We start from the raw sequence: 18,290 nt of genomic DNA, 5'->3' as shown, positions 1-18,290 counted from the left end.
GCTGTTTTGCACGAGATCCAAGAAAATAGTATTTTTCATATCAACCATCAATAAAAGGGGTTTATTTTTAAAAAAGATTTATTTTAGAGAGAGAGCATGCATGCAAGCAGGGAGAGGGTCCTTTCTTTTTCAAAAGAGAAAATTCTTCCAGCACAATTCACACGAGTTGGAAGTAACAGGAAGAAACAGTGGGGCTTGGTGGTATCACTCACTTTGGCCTCTGAGTACTTACACTTTGAACATTTGAAGCCTTCTCAGTGGGCTACTCTTGAGAAATTATGATGGTCAGATAATGAAGCTTATTTTTAAATAATTAGATAAATGGCCCTAAATGAAAATCGTTCTGGAAATTTTTATGTTAAGGATGAAGTCTGAGGTTCACTATGGATGAGGAATACTTCGGACACTTGGTGGCTGTTTATTCTAGCAGTTTGGTGAATGATAGGGTTTCAACAGGTTGACCTCTGTCTTCCCATTTTAAGTACAGAGTTGATGCTCTGATTGCTGCAGAATATTGGCATTTCCTGAGGTATTAACAAATAAGTATGATTTCAACCACTGTCTCTTCTGTGACTACTTCCTGCTGTTGGTAAATTTCAGCTGCAGAAGAAAACCCACCAAGGAAAATCACAAGAGCCCCTAGGGCTGGTGCCTGACACTCTCAAAGAAGCAGGAAACAGGTGAAGCAGGAGTTGAAGGACTCTGACAAATGAGGGGTCTTTTAGACCTAAGGTGTTGAATTTCAGTCCAAAGGGAGTGACTGTCCCTGGGGCTCCCTGGGTCTGGGAGAGTTTATAGTCTGATATTGGGGTGGGGCAGGGGGCAATCGAGTTGGTACTTGAAAGCTTGTTAAGTTGCATTTAGTTCAGAAAACCCTCTATTTCAGGGGTGCCTGAGTGACTCAGTCCTTAAGTGTCTGCCTTCAGCTCAGGTCATGATTCCAGGGTCTGGGATAGAGTCCTGCATTGGGCTCTCTGATTGGCGGGAAACCTGCTTCTCTCTCTCCCACTCCCCCTGCTTGTGTTCCCTCTCTCGCTGTCTCACTCTGTCAAATAAATAAAATCTTAAAAAAAGAAAAGAAAAGAAAATCCTCTATTTCAAAATCTAGGGCTGAAAAAGAGCTTCTAGGGCGGAAAGACTGTCTTCCTCTGCCGCAATTAAGTGCCTCTGCCATTTACCCAGAGCCCAGCACACGTAAGATATTTGTGGAAAAAATGAAAAGGCAGCTGGGAGCAGCTGGTGTGTGACTGGGAGCCCGTTAAAGGCAGGACGGGGACTGGGTGCATGGGCTGCGGGCCACTGCAGGAGCTTGGGGACCGCGAGTGGCGCCTTGCTCCTGTCACCCCTCCTCCCCATGGCCTTGCCAACACAGGGTGCGGCGGTGAATGTCACTGCAAACACCATGGGACACACTCAGTTCCTGTTTAATTCTAGTCAAGATTTCCAATGTTTATACATTTTTTATACAAGTACATGCCCAGTTACAAATATAGAAAATATAAAGTACATGCATATTTCGAAGACCACATGGGCTCTATCATACAAAACTATTCAGTGCACGTGTAAGCCTGAGGACCACGCAAAAGGGTTTCTACATATTAAGTATTTAGTACCTTCCAAAACTGGTGGTGCATTAGATATATCAGATGTTAACTCCTCTAGCAAAAACTTCTAAGTTTGTCATACACAATATATATAATAATTTTTTTTAACATCAAATACCCGCACAGTGCAAGCCGGGAACATTGCAGAACGCTAATTTATCTGCTAGCTGATGATACCGAACAATCCAGACAATAATTTCGCCTTACTTAAATAACAGTTAACAGAATTCCTTTTTTCCAACCTGAATGGGTATTTCTGTCATGGGTGACCTAAGGTATTTTTTTTTTTTTTTTTGGATGGCCTTCCATTCTTTGATTCAAAAGCTGATTATAGAAACTAGGACTTGACATAATTCTGGTTTCTGACAATTACGAGACAGCAATGAAGAAATGCAATCATTTTTCTTTGTCTACTGATCATTTTCTCCATGATGCAATCTTCTAGGATGAGGGTTATTTTAACAGCTGCACCTTCCTCTGTGTCAAAATCATTCTGGTTTCCAGGTAAGTGAACAAAGATTTGCTCTTGGGGCCTGGAAGGAAGTTCAATTTTTAACTGCCTTAATTATCTATAGTTTAGGTTATGAAAGAAAGGAATGCCACATGTAGGGGCTTTAAATGTCCCAAAAGGAAGGAAACTTGCCTCCAAGGACACTGCTCCCAAGTGTGGGAATTTTTGTAGCATTTTTACACTGTTGGTTATGTTCATTCCCTGTGCAAACATCATCTGCCAAGGTCTAGCGTTGCATCAATATTTACGCTGGACACCACGGCTGCCGCATAGCCCACGCCACAGAATGCAAACCATCGCCCCAGTTCGGTGCTCCCTGGCAGGCCGGGGCTTGCGTCCCAGAGCAAAGGGTTTCTAGTTTTGCTTTTTGAATGAGTATCATGTGGCCTCCTTTCAAATTTGGCAGAAATGCTCTTTGCACAGGGAAGTGCAATCGCGTTCTTTTACAGTGGGTGAGAAAAACTTCCCCAAGTTGCTATGAAGACACGGCTAAGATGGGACATTAGTGTACTGAGCTCTAGCTGGGGTAGGAGCCAGAGGTTTCCAGGCAAAGGTATTTGAAGACTGTTTTGAGAATTGTTTTAGCCTCGGTCAGCTGCACTAGACAAACAAACAAACAAAAAAGGCAGCCCTAGGTCAACCAATGATGATTTGCTGTTATTCCCAACCCTGCACTAGCATTGGCCTCTGAAGGACTCCAACACATGGGGGCTCGAATAAATAGCATCCTGGGTCTGCTCCACATTTCCCAGGGCCATCAGGGCCAAGGGGATTAGCCTATGGGTGATAAAGAGAAGCAGGAATGAGACACCACCACTACAGGGCTGTAGGTAGACACCCCCTCCCCCAACCTGTAAAAGATGAAGATGATGGAGAGAACGGGAAGGCCGTCCTCATCCCACTATCAGGAGAATGAGCAGCGAGATGAGGAGGATCATGGGAGGGGGCGAGAAGAGGATGGCGCTCGCCCCCCTCTGGTAGTAAGCCTCGGACTCTCGCTGGTACTGGGTGACACACATCTGCTCCACCACGCGCTCCATGATCTTCATGTCGGTCTCCGTGAAGTTCTCGCCCTTGGTGGTGGTGGTCACCGTGTGCTGCTTGACCGTGATGTTGACGCAGTCGTGCACGAAGTTGTTCTGGTTGCTGTACTGATCCACCGGCTTGTAGTACACTTGGTTGGGGTAGCGGTACATGTTCTCACGGTAGTAGCGGTCCTCATAGTCGTTGCCAAAATGAATGAGGGGCCTGCTCATGGCGCTCCCCAGCATGTAGCCGCCCAGGCCCCCCACGACCGCCCCGGCTGCTGCGGCTCCTGCCACATGCTTCATGTTGGTTTTGGGCTTACTGGGCTTGCCCCACTGACCGTGGCTGCCACCACCTTGACCCCAGCCACCGCCACCATGCGGCTGTCCCCAGCCGCCCCCATGGGGCTGACCCCAGCCGCCTCCGTGGGGCTGACCCCAGCCGCCCCCGTGGGGCTGACCCCAGCCGCCACCACCCTGGGGTGGGTAGCGGTTGCCTCCAGGACTGCCCTGCCCTGGGTATCGGCTCCCCCCGGTGTTCCAGCCTCCTCCAGGCTTCGGCCGCTTCTTGCAGAAGCCAATGTCACTCCATGTGGCCACAAAGAGAACCAGGAGCCAGCTGCCTATGTGGCTTTTCACCATGACGGCTTATCTGCAAACAAAACAAAACAAAACAAAAGAAATGAGGAGGCCATCAGCATCCTATGTCTGAGGCATAAAGAATGAACGCCCAGCAAGGGCATCGCCACGTTGGTCACCAAAGCTCCCCGCTCCTACTTCTCCTTTGCGGCACTTACGACAAAAGTAATTTCAAAGAAAGCGTTAACCCAACTCTTTCTCCTCTAGGGACAAAGGTGACCTTAAGATCATTTCTGGCTCTACTTCCTAGAAACCTGATAAGAGATGGAATGTCAGCAATGTTGCTTATGGTAAAAATAACTTGATTGATGAACTGCGTCTGGCCTGGGTGAAACTGAAAACATCTGGTGGGTTTGCCAGAGCTTTGCACATCTTTGGGGCAGTGGTTACTGTAACCAGGTATGTCCTTGTGGGGACCCTGGAAGCTGGAAGTGCCCAAGGGGCTGTCACAAGGGACACTTGCTCCTGTGGGGCCTGGGGACACCCAGGGGAACCTTTATCCATCAATATGGGTCTCATTCCCTTGTACCTGAGCAGCCACGTGTGGGGGTTGAGAGTGGAGACAATTCCCTGGTTGCTGCTGGGTGGACTGCTATGAGGATCCTGGTGTAGCCCCTTCTGGAACCTTCTTTTTTTTTTTTTTTCTGGAACCTTCTGAGAACTTCGTCGGGGGGGTGGGGCTATGTAAGTCTGGGAGTTAGGAAGTCCCCCAGTTGAGCTCTGCAGGATTTAACTTTGAAAATTGCTGGGGCACCTGGGTGGCTCACTGGGTTAAGCCTCTGCCTTCAGCTCAGGTCATGATCTCAGGGTCCTGGGATCAAGCCCCGCATCTGGCTCTCTGCTCAGCAGAGAGCCTGCTTCCCCCTCTCTCTCTGCTTGCCTTTCTGCCTGCTTGTGCTTGTGATCTCTCTCTCTCTGTCAAATAATTAGAAAATCTTAAAAAAAAAAAAAAAGAAAGAAAGAAAATTGCTGGCTCCTGTCTTCCTTCATCTGTGGGAATGAATGCCAGTAGGGGGGGCATCTGGTCTGCTGCTCTCTCCTCAGGGGCTAGGGCGGTGCCTGGCCCAGCGGGCACACAACAGTTACTTGTTAAGTGAAGGGATGAACGCCCTCTGAACATGTAAGTGCCTGCAAGAATTTCCTCAAACTAATTCTCAATACAGGATTTTTTGGAAACAGGAAACATGCCGGATTTTGCAAGCCCTCTTGTAAATTCATCTTCTATAAAAAGAGCTGCTTAAAGAGGGATAAAAATGCCTGTGTTCACGAGTCACTGAATGAGCTTTGGTTCAGCATTTAACGGCTTATGAGGGACTTATTTTCTCCTAATATTTGGTACAAAAGAAACACAGGTCTTACAGAAAAGGGCCGGCACAGTTCGGGAATTCATGAACAAATTAAGTTGCCCCGGATAATAATTTATGATCCTTCGCAGAATGTACACTTGTCCAATGAAAAAATCTCCTTTCAGATGAAATGCCTCATCTACCCTGTTGCTCAGTTCTCAGGGCCGTGATCAAAGACACACACACATTCAGGGGAAGAATGACGAAATAAGTGAATGATTCTCCTCCCATTTATGCTTCTATACTGACTGAAAAATCTGGGTGGCCATAGGTAAATAGATATATATTTGAAAGGTACAAAAGCAGGTTCAACTGCTCAGAGTGGGCCAATCAGTTGGGATTTCCGGAGGCTCTCCTGGGTCGGGTCGGAGGGTCAGGGTCCTAAGATGGGCCCCTGGCACTGGTCTCCGGCAGGCCCTCGCCACGTGCTCAGGGGCTCCAGCTCTCCGCCTGCCTGCCACCCACATTTCCGCCCACACACCGCAGGGAACTGGACTGGGAGAGTGCCACCCCGGTCAATAGCTTCCAATCTACTGGGGTTTCACGTCAACAACTACTTCATTCACTCCAGTGAGCCAAACCCAGCCAATACCCTGTTTTTTTTTTTTTTTTTTTAAGAGTTTATTTATTTATTTAAAGTAAACTCCATGCCCAATGTGGGGCTCCAACTCACGACCCCAAGATAGAGAGCCACATGCTCCACCAACCGAGCCACCCAGGCGCACCCCTTCAACCCCTACTTCAGAGTTATTCTTGAATTTCCTTTCTCACAGCACACAATCAATCTACCAGCAAATGTTATCAGCTCTACCTTGAAAATAAATCCTAAATCCTGAAACTCATCACATTTCCCAACACACTTCTTTCCTATCCTGGGTGAAGCCTCTGTTGCTTCTCATGGGGGTCTTTTAATAGCCTCCATCCCACCTCCCTACTATTTCCCAGCCCCCACTGCATGTTCTCTCCTCAGCAGCCCAGAGGCTCAGACAACCTTTTTTAAAGTAGGTCACACCATATTTCTTCTCTTCTCCCTCAGGTGGCACTCCTTTGTGCTCAGGGTAAGACTCCAAGTCCTGACCATGCCATGTGACCTGCCTCCAGCTGCCCACCTCTCTCTGGCCTCCTCCTGCTCCCCACAGTTGAGAAGCACTTTCCCGTCTCAGGGCCTTTGCACTTGCTGCTCCTGGGGCCTGGAAGGCTCCCCCTCCAGCTACTCATTTGGCTCCAGTCTGCTCTGATATCAGCTCTGTGGGGCTGCGTATGTCACTCTACCAGAGTCAGCAGCCTGCATCCTATCCTCTTATCCTGCTTCATTTTCCTTCAGAGTGGGGATGCCTACCTGACACCTATATTTTACTATTTACTTACTGTTTGCCATCTCCATGGGAGTGTGGGCTCCCCCTAGGGCGAGAGTTTCTCTTTGTTCACTGCAGTGCCCTTAGTGCCTAAATGGAGTGCCTAGCCCACAGCCTGATATGATTAAATGATGAATGAATGGATGAATGTGGAAACATCTGTAATAAATCATAATAATCAAACTAAAAATTAAACTGTTACAAAAGTGAACCACTCTTTATGAATTTTCAAAGCCCTCTTCTCTGCACTGGCCCACTGTCCAACATCTTCAGTCCGGTTATAGGAACACTGAGCTCATGTGCCACCTGCCACAGGAGTCTCTGGCTGGCTGGAGAGGAGAGCTGACACCATCAGGGCAAGGGAGACCCTGTTGCAAGGGGAGGAATGTGGAAGCTGGCTTTGAACATGCCTGCTCCAAGGCTATAAGAGTCGCAGCTCTGTAAGTTCTGGAGACATGTGAGCAGATGCTGACATCATCTAGGAAAGGAGGCACAGAAGGCGGCCTTGGTCCCTGGGAAGCTGGGTGAAGGAGGTGGAGGGGGCTACAGGGCATTTGGAGTGGAGATGGGGGGTGAGGGAGAATGCCAGCAGGTGGGGGGAATCACAGGGGGCTTCCTGGAAGAGGAGCCTCAGTACGCAGTGGATCAGGAAGCGGGGCCAGGCAGTAAAGGGCCTCACCAGCAAGGTGAGCAGACATCCTGTCTTCCCTGGGACAGTTTACACCTGTTGTGCCTGGTGCTAATATTAATAATGTCCTTTTTGGTCTCAAGAGTATCCCCATGGGTTACTATAAGTAGCCCAATGCTAAGGCATGTTAAGTCGTCTGGACTTGATTATCAGAGTACTAGGGAACTAGTAGAGTTCTGGGCTCTCTCTGAGAAAGAATGTTGTGGAGGGTGGACTGGGGCCTGTGTGTGTGTGTGTGTGTGTGTGTGTCCATGTGCGGGGAAACTAGCTTCCAGGCTCCTGCAGTAACTAAGCTAGAGATGGTGCCCTTGTCAGGGAAGGACGGTCATGGACGGTCTGATTGGAAGGTAGCTTCTGGAGGGCTTGGGGTCTGAAGAATCAGGGTGGCACCTGGATTTCGGGACTGGGCAGCTGCATGGACGGGCACAGAACAGAGGAGGAGGCCTGGAGGGAGATAAATGAAGGGCTTGGCTCTCACTCGTCACTCTCATCAAGCTATGTATGTGAGACAAGAGAGACCAGGAGGCAAGGGGGCGTCAGAGCCGTGGGCACGCGCTGCTGTTTGTACTTCAGTAAAGCCGAATACTGGAGAAGGTTGGCTCACCACAGAACGGATGAAGACTGTATCATTGTAGAATCGGTTGAGAACAACAAAAGCAACATTTAGTTACGGAAAGTATTAAACCCAGCAACTACATTTTGAAGTAGAGAATCATTTCTAAATGATTAATCATTTCTTAATGATTTCTAAAACTTAACAGGGGACGTTGGAGAATCTCTCTCTGTTTGTGAGGAAATGAGGAAGATCTGGTATCATTGACTGTAAACCTGTCACTCTGCGAGTTCGGGTACCAAGATTCAGAGACGGCAAGTGACACACCTAGGATGACAGTGCTGCTGGGTGTAATTGCTGGGGACGGAGACAGCGCTCCTGAGCTCTTGTAAGATACTCTCTGTGAGTGATCGGCTTGTCCCTGATCCTCTGGCACATTTTGAGACCTGAAGGGCAGAGCCGCCAGGCAGAACTGTGCGGGTCGTCGCCTCTTTGGGTAAATGTGGCCTTGGCCACTCGGTATGGCCCCCGCCAGAGGTGCCAGGAGCAGCAGCTTCCAGATGGCTTCAGAGACTGGGACCTGGACCGCGGTGGCACCTCCAGCTCTGAGTCTGACTCTACAGCGACAAGCGCGTGGAATCTGACCCCCAGTGGGGGCGTGATTTCTACGGGACTCTCCCCTCGTTGAAGAAGGACCCCCACATTTATCAGAAAGCTGCCACCTTCTGTCAGAGAACAGCGCCGTCCTTGGAGAGCGAGCAAGCAGCCGTGGCTAAAGAGAAGCAAAAGAAGATGCGGCCTATGCACCTGAAGGGCCATGGAAGCGGAAGGAAGGCTATCTTGGAAAGAAGGCACAATTGGACATGGTGGAGACCTCCAGGCGGAGATTCTACGTCAAAAGTTACGTAGAAGAACAGAAACCACTCACGGAAAGCTTCGGGGCCCTGCTGCAGGGTGGAGGGCGGTGAGGGCAAGGACAGTGCCCCGCAGTGGCTCCGAGGTGGCGGCAGACACATGCGAACACCAGGTGGAGAAGGCCCGGGGGGGATGCGGACTGGCTGGAGACGCTGAAGGGGCAGAAGGACAGTGACAGTCCTGGCACCCGAGAGAACCGGCCCACCTGGAGGAAGGCTGGAACAATCCAGAGCCGGGGAGGCAGGTGGCGCTCCCTGAAGGAAACTTGCCCATATAAGGTCAGAGCTAGAGCGGCTGCAGGATGAGACGCCGGAGACGGCAGGCCCAGAACTCGTGGGAGAAGAGGCAGGTCTTCAAGTCACTCTGCCCAGAGGAGACAGACACACTCACGGAAACCACAGGGAAGCCACAGAGAGATGAAGCTTGTCCACAGGGCAGCTGTTGGTACCTGATGGGCCCTGCAGGAAGCAGCCCAGCACAGAAAGGGAGGGCTCTGCGTCCCACCCCCACCAGAAGCCAGTCCCCCAGGGGCAGAGGAGGGGCAAGGAGGCACAACTCCTGGGCCCACAGGTGACAGCTGGTAGACATGAGTTACTCACCAGAGACGGCAGGCCTTTGGCCTCAACCCCAAACGGCTGTCCTGCCAGTTGGGGCAGGCAGCGGAGGAAGCAACGGCCCAAGAGCGGCCCCTGAACTCCAGGGAGTTAGGCAGGGGCCCTGGGGTTCCTCGCCTCCAGTCAAGCCCCTGGATGCCCCTCCCTCATGCACTGTATAGACACTGTGTCTGCTGTGGGCAAAGAAGTCTTCCTATCCCACAGATGTGGACGTTGAGACCTCCCTAATAAGCTTGCCCCAGCACCTTACCTCGAGACACACCTTAGACCCATCCCTCAAATGCTGGGCCCAGTCACAGCCACAGTCAAGCTAAATGGCTTTATCAGCCTGCAGGCGCCACTGTTCTCCCTCCTACCCCCAAACCTTGGCAAGGTAGGGGCTGTGGGACCCCTGAGGGGCACAGGTGGTCCAGTGCAAGCTACAGTACTTGAGTCAGGCCCTGAGTGGGTGTCCGGGAGCCCTCCCTCCCTGCCCTGTGAGGGGGGCCCGGCTGCCAGGAGGCAGGCATAGGGGCTCTGCCCATCTGAATGGCCCCAGTTCAGAGGTTTCTGGGACTGATCTCAGTTGTGCTTGTCAAGGGGGTGAGAAGGGGAAGACCCGTCAGCTCCAGATTTCAAGCTCCCATACCCACCATGACATAAACAAAAAAATAAATAGTGAAAAACAAAACAAACAAAAAAGATATTAAGTATTTGACAAAGCTCAATACCTATTTAACACTAAAAAGCACCCCCCCCAAACAAACAAACAAACACCCCTCTTTGCAGATTAGGAATAGGAGGAAACTCCCCTAACTTGATAGTGGTTATATAACAAAACCAACCAACATACTTAGTGGATAACCTCTGAATGCTTTAAGACCAGAAATAAGACAAGGATGGGGGCACCTGGGTGGCTCAGTGGGTTAAACCTCTGCCTTCAGCTTGGGTCATGATCTCAGGGTCCTGGGATCGAGCCCCGCATTGGGCTCTCTGCTCGGCAGGGAGCCTGCTTCCCCCACTCTCTCTGCCTGCCTCTCTGCCTACTTAAAATCTCTCTCTCTGTCAAATTAATAAATAAAATCTTAAAAAAAAGAAGGAAATAAGACAAGGATGTTCATCGCCATAGGACTGGAGATTCTGTTCAATGTCATAGGCAAAGACAAAGAAGTAACCAGGGCCAGAACCGCAAGGAAAGAGCTGGCTGTCATTGTTTGCAATTAAAGTGACCATACACAGAAAACCCAACAGATTTGTCAGAGATGACAAGAGACCCCAGTATGAGAGTTCAGCAAGGCTGTGGGATAGAAGACTGGCCTACAAAAACCAACAGCATTTCTCTACATCAGCAATAATCAATTAGAAATCACAGCATCAAACCAAACTGTAAGGTATCTAGGACTTGACTTAACTGAGAAGAAATAAGACTTGAGCATAAATAACTCCAGTAGGGGTGCCTGGGTGGCTCAGTCATTAAGTGTCTGCCTTCAGCTCAGGTCATGATCCCAGGGTCCTGGGATCGAGCCCCACATCGGCTTTCTGCTCAGCGGGGCGCCTGCTTCACCCTCTCCTACTCCCCCTGCTTGTGTTCCTTCTCTTGCTGTGTCTCTGTCAACTAAATAAGAAACTCCAGTAGAGAACACTGAAGATGATCTGAACAAATGGAAAGATACTCCATGGCTTTGACTGGGATGACTTGGTGATGTCTGTCAATTACCCCACCCCTCCAACCAGTGAACCTGTAATTTCAATAAAATGCCAACCCGAAGTCCACCTGGGTTTTTTTGAGGAGTTCAATAAACTTACAAGGTGAGAGGCATGTCCATGAATAGTAAACTCAGCTTTAAAAAGGAATAGAAAAGAGAAGGGAATCTACTGGATCAGACCTTAAATCCTACCACAAAGCCAGAGCAATAAAGACCACACGGTCAAAGTCTAGGAACACACCAACTGACCGAGGAGAGAAGAAGGGCACATTCAGAGATAAGCCCATACACACACACACACACACACACACACACACACTTTAGTAGGGGACTTGATATACGATAAAGCAGCCACCACAAATCAATGGAGAGAGGAAGGCTGTTGAGCAGATGCTTCCAGAAAACCAAAGAAAAATAAAACTAGATCCCTAACACCACATGCAAGAGTGCACTCTAGATGGAATACAGACCTACCTGAGAAAGGGAAAAGCACGTTGTTAGAAGAAGAAGCCACAGGTGAATGCCTGTGTGACCTGAAGACGACTGGTGGGGGTGGGGGGGTAGTGGTGGTGCAGATTTTTAAACAAAGGGTACAAACCAAGAGGCAAATAAAAGTTTTATGACGTAAAAGATAAGGATTCTTATTTAATGTTATGAAGGATATTGTGGACAAAATTAAGAGGAGTACATAATGGTAAAAATATTTCTAGTATTGGGGTGCATGGGTGGCTCAGTTGGTTAAGCGACTGCCTTTGGCTCAGGTCACGATACCGGAGTCCCAAGACTGAGTCCCACATCGGACTCCCTGCTCGGTTGGGAGTCTGCTCCTCCCTCTGACTTCTCCCCTCTCATGCTTTCTCTCTCATTCTCTCTCTCAAATAAATAAATAAAATATTAAAAAATATTTCTAGTATTTATGGCCAACAGAAAATTCATTTCCAGAATGTACAAGGAAATCTTAAAAGCAGTAAGACACAGTAATAGACAAAAATAGACAAAAGGGCCAAAAGATACAAAAACTGATAATTGATAGAAGAGGAAAAGCCAAAAGGGCTTGAGAATATATTCAAAATCATTAAGAATCAGATAAAATGGGCCCAAAAAAGGAAGACGTTTCACTTACACTTATCAGTCTAGTCAAAAAGAAAAAAATAACCAAACCAAAACCAGAAGAGAGCTGGATGATGCCAAGAAGGCAAGGTGTGGAAATAAAGGAACCCACATGACTATCAAAGGAGTGTGGGTGGTATAACTGAACAGAAAGAATGAAAATAAATTGAATGATTATTCAACTCAAAAAAGAAGAAACAGAAAGAGAAAATTTCAAAATAAAGCATCATAATTATAAAGAAATATAGAGATGAAAGTAGAACTTAAATAAAACCCAGAAAAATGAGGGATTTCTAAGTAAAATCGAGTGACTTGAAAAGGCAATACACATACAAACACGGTCCACTGCCGAGCTCCATGTGGGGAATGGGAAAGGCCAAAAAACCTTAGAAAGAGAAGACTTTATAAGTGCAAATGTGTTTTATGAATTAAAAATTCAAATGCAAATATGTTTTATGAATTAAAAATCTGTGTGGGAGGGGCACCTGGGTGGCTCAGTGGGTTGGGCCTCTGCCTTTGGCTCAGGTCATGATCTCAGGGTTCTGGGATCAAGCCCCACATCGGCTCTCTGCTCAGCGGGGAGCCTGCTACCCCTTCTCGCTCTGCCTACTTGTGATCTCTCTCTGTCAAATAAATAAATAAAATCTTAAAAACAAAATCTGTGTGGGATGGGTTGCTTTTCTGTTAAAATATACATCATAATTTTTGACTTTAGAATTAATTCAGCCAACAAGTATTTATGGAATAAGAGTATATGCCAGTTTTTAAATAAATAGAAAATTTGAACTGACCAATAACCATAAAAGAAATGGAGGAAAAAGTTGTCCTAAATTACATATTACAGTGTAACATTTATAGTACAATAGAATACTGATTCACTCAACAAATAATTAAGTGTCCTCTAAGGTTCTAGCATTATGCTAGTGTGCTAGGGTACTAGGGACACAATCGTAAGTAAGATATTTAGCTTGGGGGATGATGCCATCTCCTGAAATGACGGAGACAGGTGGAGGGTCCCGCTTGGAGAGAAGACCCGGGGCTGTGGTTTGGACACGTTAACTTGGCTACACCTAGGAGATGTTCAAGTAGGAGTATCAACTTAGGCAATTGTTTTAAGAGTCTGGAACTCAGCAGAGATGAATGTGAGGGCATCCTTCCCCGAGAAGCAGTGTCTATAGCCAAGGGGCCAAGGGCCAAGATTGAAACCCCAGCAATTGCGTCCTTAGTCACCCAGCCTCCGCCAGTAAGGATGCCAAAATCCAAAAGAAAATACCGCCAAACTGATTTTAACAGTTTAGTAAAAGAACGATACACTGTGACCAATAAGGATTATTTTAGGAATGCGAAGATGCCTCAATTGGAAATCCACGAATAGGTTAAGATGACAAAATGCTAAGATTCTGTGGAGATATTGAAAAATTTTCAATTAAAATCAACCTCCATTCTTGATTTTTTAAGCTTAAGCTATTAATGTTTCTCTAGAACTAGCAGGCAGTTCCTTTCCATCAAGAATTGCCACCACAAATGCACGGCCTATATCCTATCTTAATGGAAGAAGGAAAGGCATCCCATCAGTGTAATGAACAAGACAAAAATGCAAGAAGGTGCTGTTATTTTTGATTGTTATGGAAGTTTCAGCCAATTACATCTCCTATTTGGAAAATTGGCCCAAAATGTCTTAGAATAAATAAGTGAGCTCGTTAGGGTGGCAGTTTTTGCAATCCATATATAAAAACCCAGCAAGTCCCCAAATTAATTATAATTAGTGAGAAGATTTAGCACAGATGCAAACATTCCATCCATGATGTTCCATATTGCCATTCCATCTATAATGGCAATAAAAAATTTTTTACAGCATCTAGGATTTAACCTAAAAAGAAATAGGACTTGTATGAGGAAAGCTAAGGAATTTTACTGAGAGACATAAAAAGGAAGACTAGAAAACAAACAAACAAACAAACAAAAAGCCAAAACAAACCAAGCCATGCAATGTTTTTGTTTGGGAAAACCAATACTGAAAGATACCAATTTATCTTCAAATAATCCATCAAATCAACACACTTTCAGTCAGAATTCAAAGGGGATTTTAAAGGACATGATGAAATGATACTCAAAATTAAGAAGTCAGAAAAAAATCACTGAACAGGAAGAAAACCTAGGGCATGCTCGGCCTGTCAGCTATCAGGATACATTGGAAAGCTACCTGAGGCATTGTAAGGATCACATGGCATTGGTGTATGAACAATGGCAGAGCAATGGAACTTGACAGAAGGTACCAGAAAGATCCACAGATTATCACCCTGTTCATCCTATTCCCATTTACACATGAGCTGGCAGGAACTAGCTTAATGGTCGAGTGCCAAGGGCTGAACTTCTAATACTTAGAACATGTTATAACTTGAAACTTAACTGGTTAAATTGGGAACTGGCACCAGCTTCTCCCACCGCCCATAGACCCCAGGAAAATTCCCTGTCTTTCCAGGGCTAGGTAGAACCTTGTCATGTTTTAATCTTTTTGAGGACACTGCCCCTTAAAGAATGCAAGCCATACAACATTTTGCAGAACATTTTGGGATTTGGGGTTGCACTGGTGCCCTGAGGCCCTGGATTGAACAGGGCAAGGACCGCCAACCTGGTCTGTCATCAGAATGACTAGAAGAGCTTTTTCAAAAGCAACATTGCTGAAGCCTATCCTGGGCCAACAGCCTGTGAGTGTCCAGCAATGGCATCTGGGGATCGATAAAAGCTTCTTAGGGGATTGCACTCCTAACCAGGCTTCAGAACTAGGGCCTCAGGAACACAACACTGAACCACATTTACAATGCTTCTCATGAAAGAGCACACTTCCCTGGAAGTGATCACACGATAGTTTAGCAGTAGTAAGTAGAACACAGCTAAAGAAAAAGGATTAACAAACTGAAGGGAGAAAAACAAATGCTCCCCACTGTAAACGCTGGCAAGCACGGGATTCACTCCAGGATTATTCTACAATATACAGCACCATCCCTGGGTCAGATGCCAGTGAGATGTGAATGCTTAATACACAGCCGTGCACAGCTGATACAGTTGCCTTGGGAGAGGAAATAAGATCCTAAAGGCGGACTAGAACAGGTAAGATAAAACTACAGCTTCAAAAACCTTTCACCTCCTAAAACCTTTTGTCAGCCGGTAAACAGTCACCTTCAGCGTTAATCTGGCACAGAAACATTACGTGATTATTATTGTATTATTTTTTAAATGGCTGCTTCCTTACGTAATTCAGCCTGATTGCAGGGAAAGCTGTGACCATTTCCTGGCAAAATCAAGGTGATTTTGCAAGGATGATGGAACGGCTGGGAGTTACATACATAGACCCCAGCGGCCTCCGAGCAGGGGCCTGTGATTGCGGCCTTTCCAGAGCCTTATTTTCTGTGACAGTTGGAGACTGTTCAACCATCAGAAGGCCAAAGAGATTCAACCATCAGAAGGCCAAAGAGATTCCACAGGGTACGTACATCTGTCGTGGCTCCGCTGAGCTGGAGTTGTGTCTCTGAGAAGACAGACTGCTTCGGTGTGGCTGAAACAGCTCTGTTTCCGAATATACTCAGGAATCCTTAAAAACAGCCACAAAAAAAAGAAAAAAACTAGAATGGATAAATAAATCTAAGAACGGATTCCTTAAAAGAAAAACCTAATATATACATTACTAAATCACTAATAAATCTGTTCAAGAAGAAAATGAGACAATATTTGAAAAAAATGAGGTCATATAAAAAAAACAGCAAACAGGACACAGAGAAAATGGTGGGTCTGTATCATTTAAAAAATTGAGATATGTGACCTGTTTTAAAAATTGCATTATTTAATAAAAGCAAAGTACCAAGAAAAAAAAGGAACGTGAAAATCACCTCTCACTTCTATTAAAATGCCCATTTTTTGGTGCTTTTCCAAAAATTTAGATTATCCACACATGCATTCACATTTGAGTAAATAGTTTAGAAAAGTGCACTCTGACTTGTCAGTTTTCCCCAGATACCAGAGGCTCCAAAATCATGACTCTTAATGGTCACATACTGCTCCTACCAGTTACTAGGCCATGATTTTCTGAGCTACTGCTCTGCTGTTGTACATTTAGGTTGCTTCCCAGTTGGTTCTAATTTTAGATCATTCTGCACCAATGTGTGCCTGCATATGGCTTTTTGTTGGTTTGTTTGCTTCCATAGCAGGTAAATGTTTCTTCCATTGCAGGTAAATCCCCAGGGGTAGGGTTTTCTGGGTCACCACTTCTAACTTCTTAGTGCATTGCCAGATTGCTTTACAAAAAAGTGCATGGTACTTCACAATATCCCCCTTGGGTTGTGAACAGGAAAAGAATAAAGGGATACACACCAATGGTCAGTTTCACCTAAAGTTAATCTTGGCAACACACTGGGAAGTAGGTTTCACTTCCTCTATTTTATGAATGGACACGAGCAGGATTAGGAAATTAGGTGACCTGCAGGAGTCACAAAATCAGTAGCAGCTCCATCTTTCTGACCCCAACACCCCACAGCATCCCCAGATAACTGAATATGCAAGTTTCATGGCAACTGTCTCATAGGGGTTGTTACTACTACTGAGATAGTTTTTGTTCATTTAATAGATGTGAAATGATAATCGGCTTGCTTCCATTTGCATTCTATTCTGCAAATGGTTCATCATTTCACCATTTATCTGTTATACAATTTATCTATTATAATCTCTCACTTTTACATGTACGAAAAATTTGTGTCAGATACAAAAAGATACAAATCGCATCCTAGCTCTCCGCTTTTTTCCCTTTCTAGCTGGTTCTTTTTCATTTTAAGAGCTCCTCGGTGGCCACGTAGGTTAAATTGTTCATTTTCACCCGTGATTTTTGTTTTTCTTCTTAACAACGTCTGAGAGAGTTGTTCATTTTTCCAGCAGTCTGACCTTCTGTATTCAACTTTCTGTTCCTATTTTTTTCCGGTAATTAGTAAAAATCTTTACTCCTATTCCACCTAGAGTTTTTCGCAAGGAAAAGGGAAGCACCTCAAATGCTCGGCATGTGGGGAACTGCTTATTAAGCCGTGATGCTCTATGTGAAAGAAAAATACGCAGCCATGAAGATAATCATGATCCGGGGCAGGAGACGTGTCCCCGGGGACCAGGCACTCCAGGGCCCCCGAGAAGAAGGCGGCGGCTCCAGGCCCCAGCCCACAGAGGCCCGAGGCCCCGCCCACGCCCGCCCGCTCCGGGGCTGCTCCGCGGAAGGCTAGACGGGTGCGGCCGCCTCTCGGGAGGAGTTCCCCGGAAGAGTGGGCCCCCACGCGCCGCGGACTCTTCTCCCGCCGCGGCCCCGGCCCGGGGCGGGCGGTCGCTCTCCCATCCCCACTCCGACACCCTCGGGGCGTCCCCGTCTTCTGCCTGCTGGCTGGGAGGGCGGCCAACGCGCGGGCGGCCGGGAGCCCCGCGACCCCACGGCTCGTCTCCCCGGAGCCGCTCGCGGTCCTCCTTGGGTTCCCCAGACGCGTTCGCGCGAGGCGATCGCCCCCTACTTCCCCCAACCTTCGGCCCTTCCGGCCGCGGACCCGCGTGGGGGAGGATCAGACCTCGCGGCACACGGCCATCCCTCCCCACGGGCCAGGCCAGCCGCTCCCCCCGCCCCCAGGCCCAACCAGTAAAGCTAAACCAAGAGGCGTCCCCCCAAACCAAAGCGCACCCTGGGGCAGGCCGGACGCGCCAAGCGCCCGCAGGGAAGCCCCCTTCCCCTCCTCACGGCGAAGGTCGGCCCCCGGCTCTAGGGCCCCCGGCTCGGGCCCTCGGGCTCCGCGACGCCCCCGCCGCCCCCCAGAGCTCCGGACCCCCGCCCGCGCCCTGCGCTGGGAATTGAAAAGGCCACCGGGCTGTTTACCTGCCTTCTTAGGAGAGGAGAAGCTCGCCGCGGCCGAGCTGTCAGCGACTGGCGCGGAGGCGAGCGACAAGCCCCGCCCAGGTGGAGGGCCGTGGGCGGGGCAGGGAGGTGGCTGAGCTCGCGGCGGAGGTCTGTTCGCGAGCCAATGACCGCGCGGTCTCGGCTCGTGTGCTCCTGCGGGCGCGGGCCCTCGCGGAAAGGTGCACCCCTCCCAAGCGTGCTCGGGCGTCTGAGTCGCCCAGTGGAAACGTGTTGGGATTCGCTTCCACACTCGCACCGGCTGATACCGCCTCCTGGTGTCATCACTCCCTGACGTTGCTCACGGACTGTAAAATCATCTTTAAAAAGAAAT

General features: G+C 47.8%; 1 protein-coding gene across 1 annotated transcript; it reads right to left on the bottom strand.

Annotated features, from left to right (window-relative positions):
• Positions 1–1,405: 1,405 nt before the first annotated feature.
• Positions 1,406–18,066, bottom strand: PRNP (prion protein). Its single transcript, XM_032859119.1, has 3 exons — positions 17,939–18,066; positions 15,540–15,637; positions 1,406–3,792 (listed from the first exon to the last, which is right to left on the bottom strand). The coding sequence occupies exon 3, from the start codon at positions 3,780–3,782 to the stop codon at positions 3,009–3,011; it is 774 nt and encodes a 257-aa protein (XP_032715010.1). The 5' UTR covers positions 3,783–3,792; positions 15,540–15,637; positions 17,939–18,066; the 3' UTR covers positions 1,406–3,008.
• Between the last annotated feature and the right edge of the window lie 224 nt (positions 18,067–18,290).

This window comes from Lontra canadensis, unplaced genomic scaffold (genome assembly GCF_010015895.1).
Source record: "Lontra canadensis isolate GAN:19392208 unplaced genomic scaffold, GSC_riverotter_1.0 scaffold16, whole genome shotgun sequence".
NCBI classification, from domain to species: domain Eukaryota; kingdom Metazoa; phylum Chordata; class Mammalia; order Carnivora; family Mustelidae; genus Lontra; species Lontra canadensis.
This window is presented reverse-complemented; position numbering and strand designations above follow the sequence as displayed.

Coding starts and splice junctions, on each gene's coding strand:
- PRNP (XM_032859119.1), bottom strand. CDS start 3,782: ATGGTGAAAAGCCACATAGGCAGCTGGCTCCTGGTTCTCTTTGTGGCC.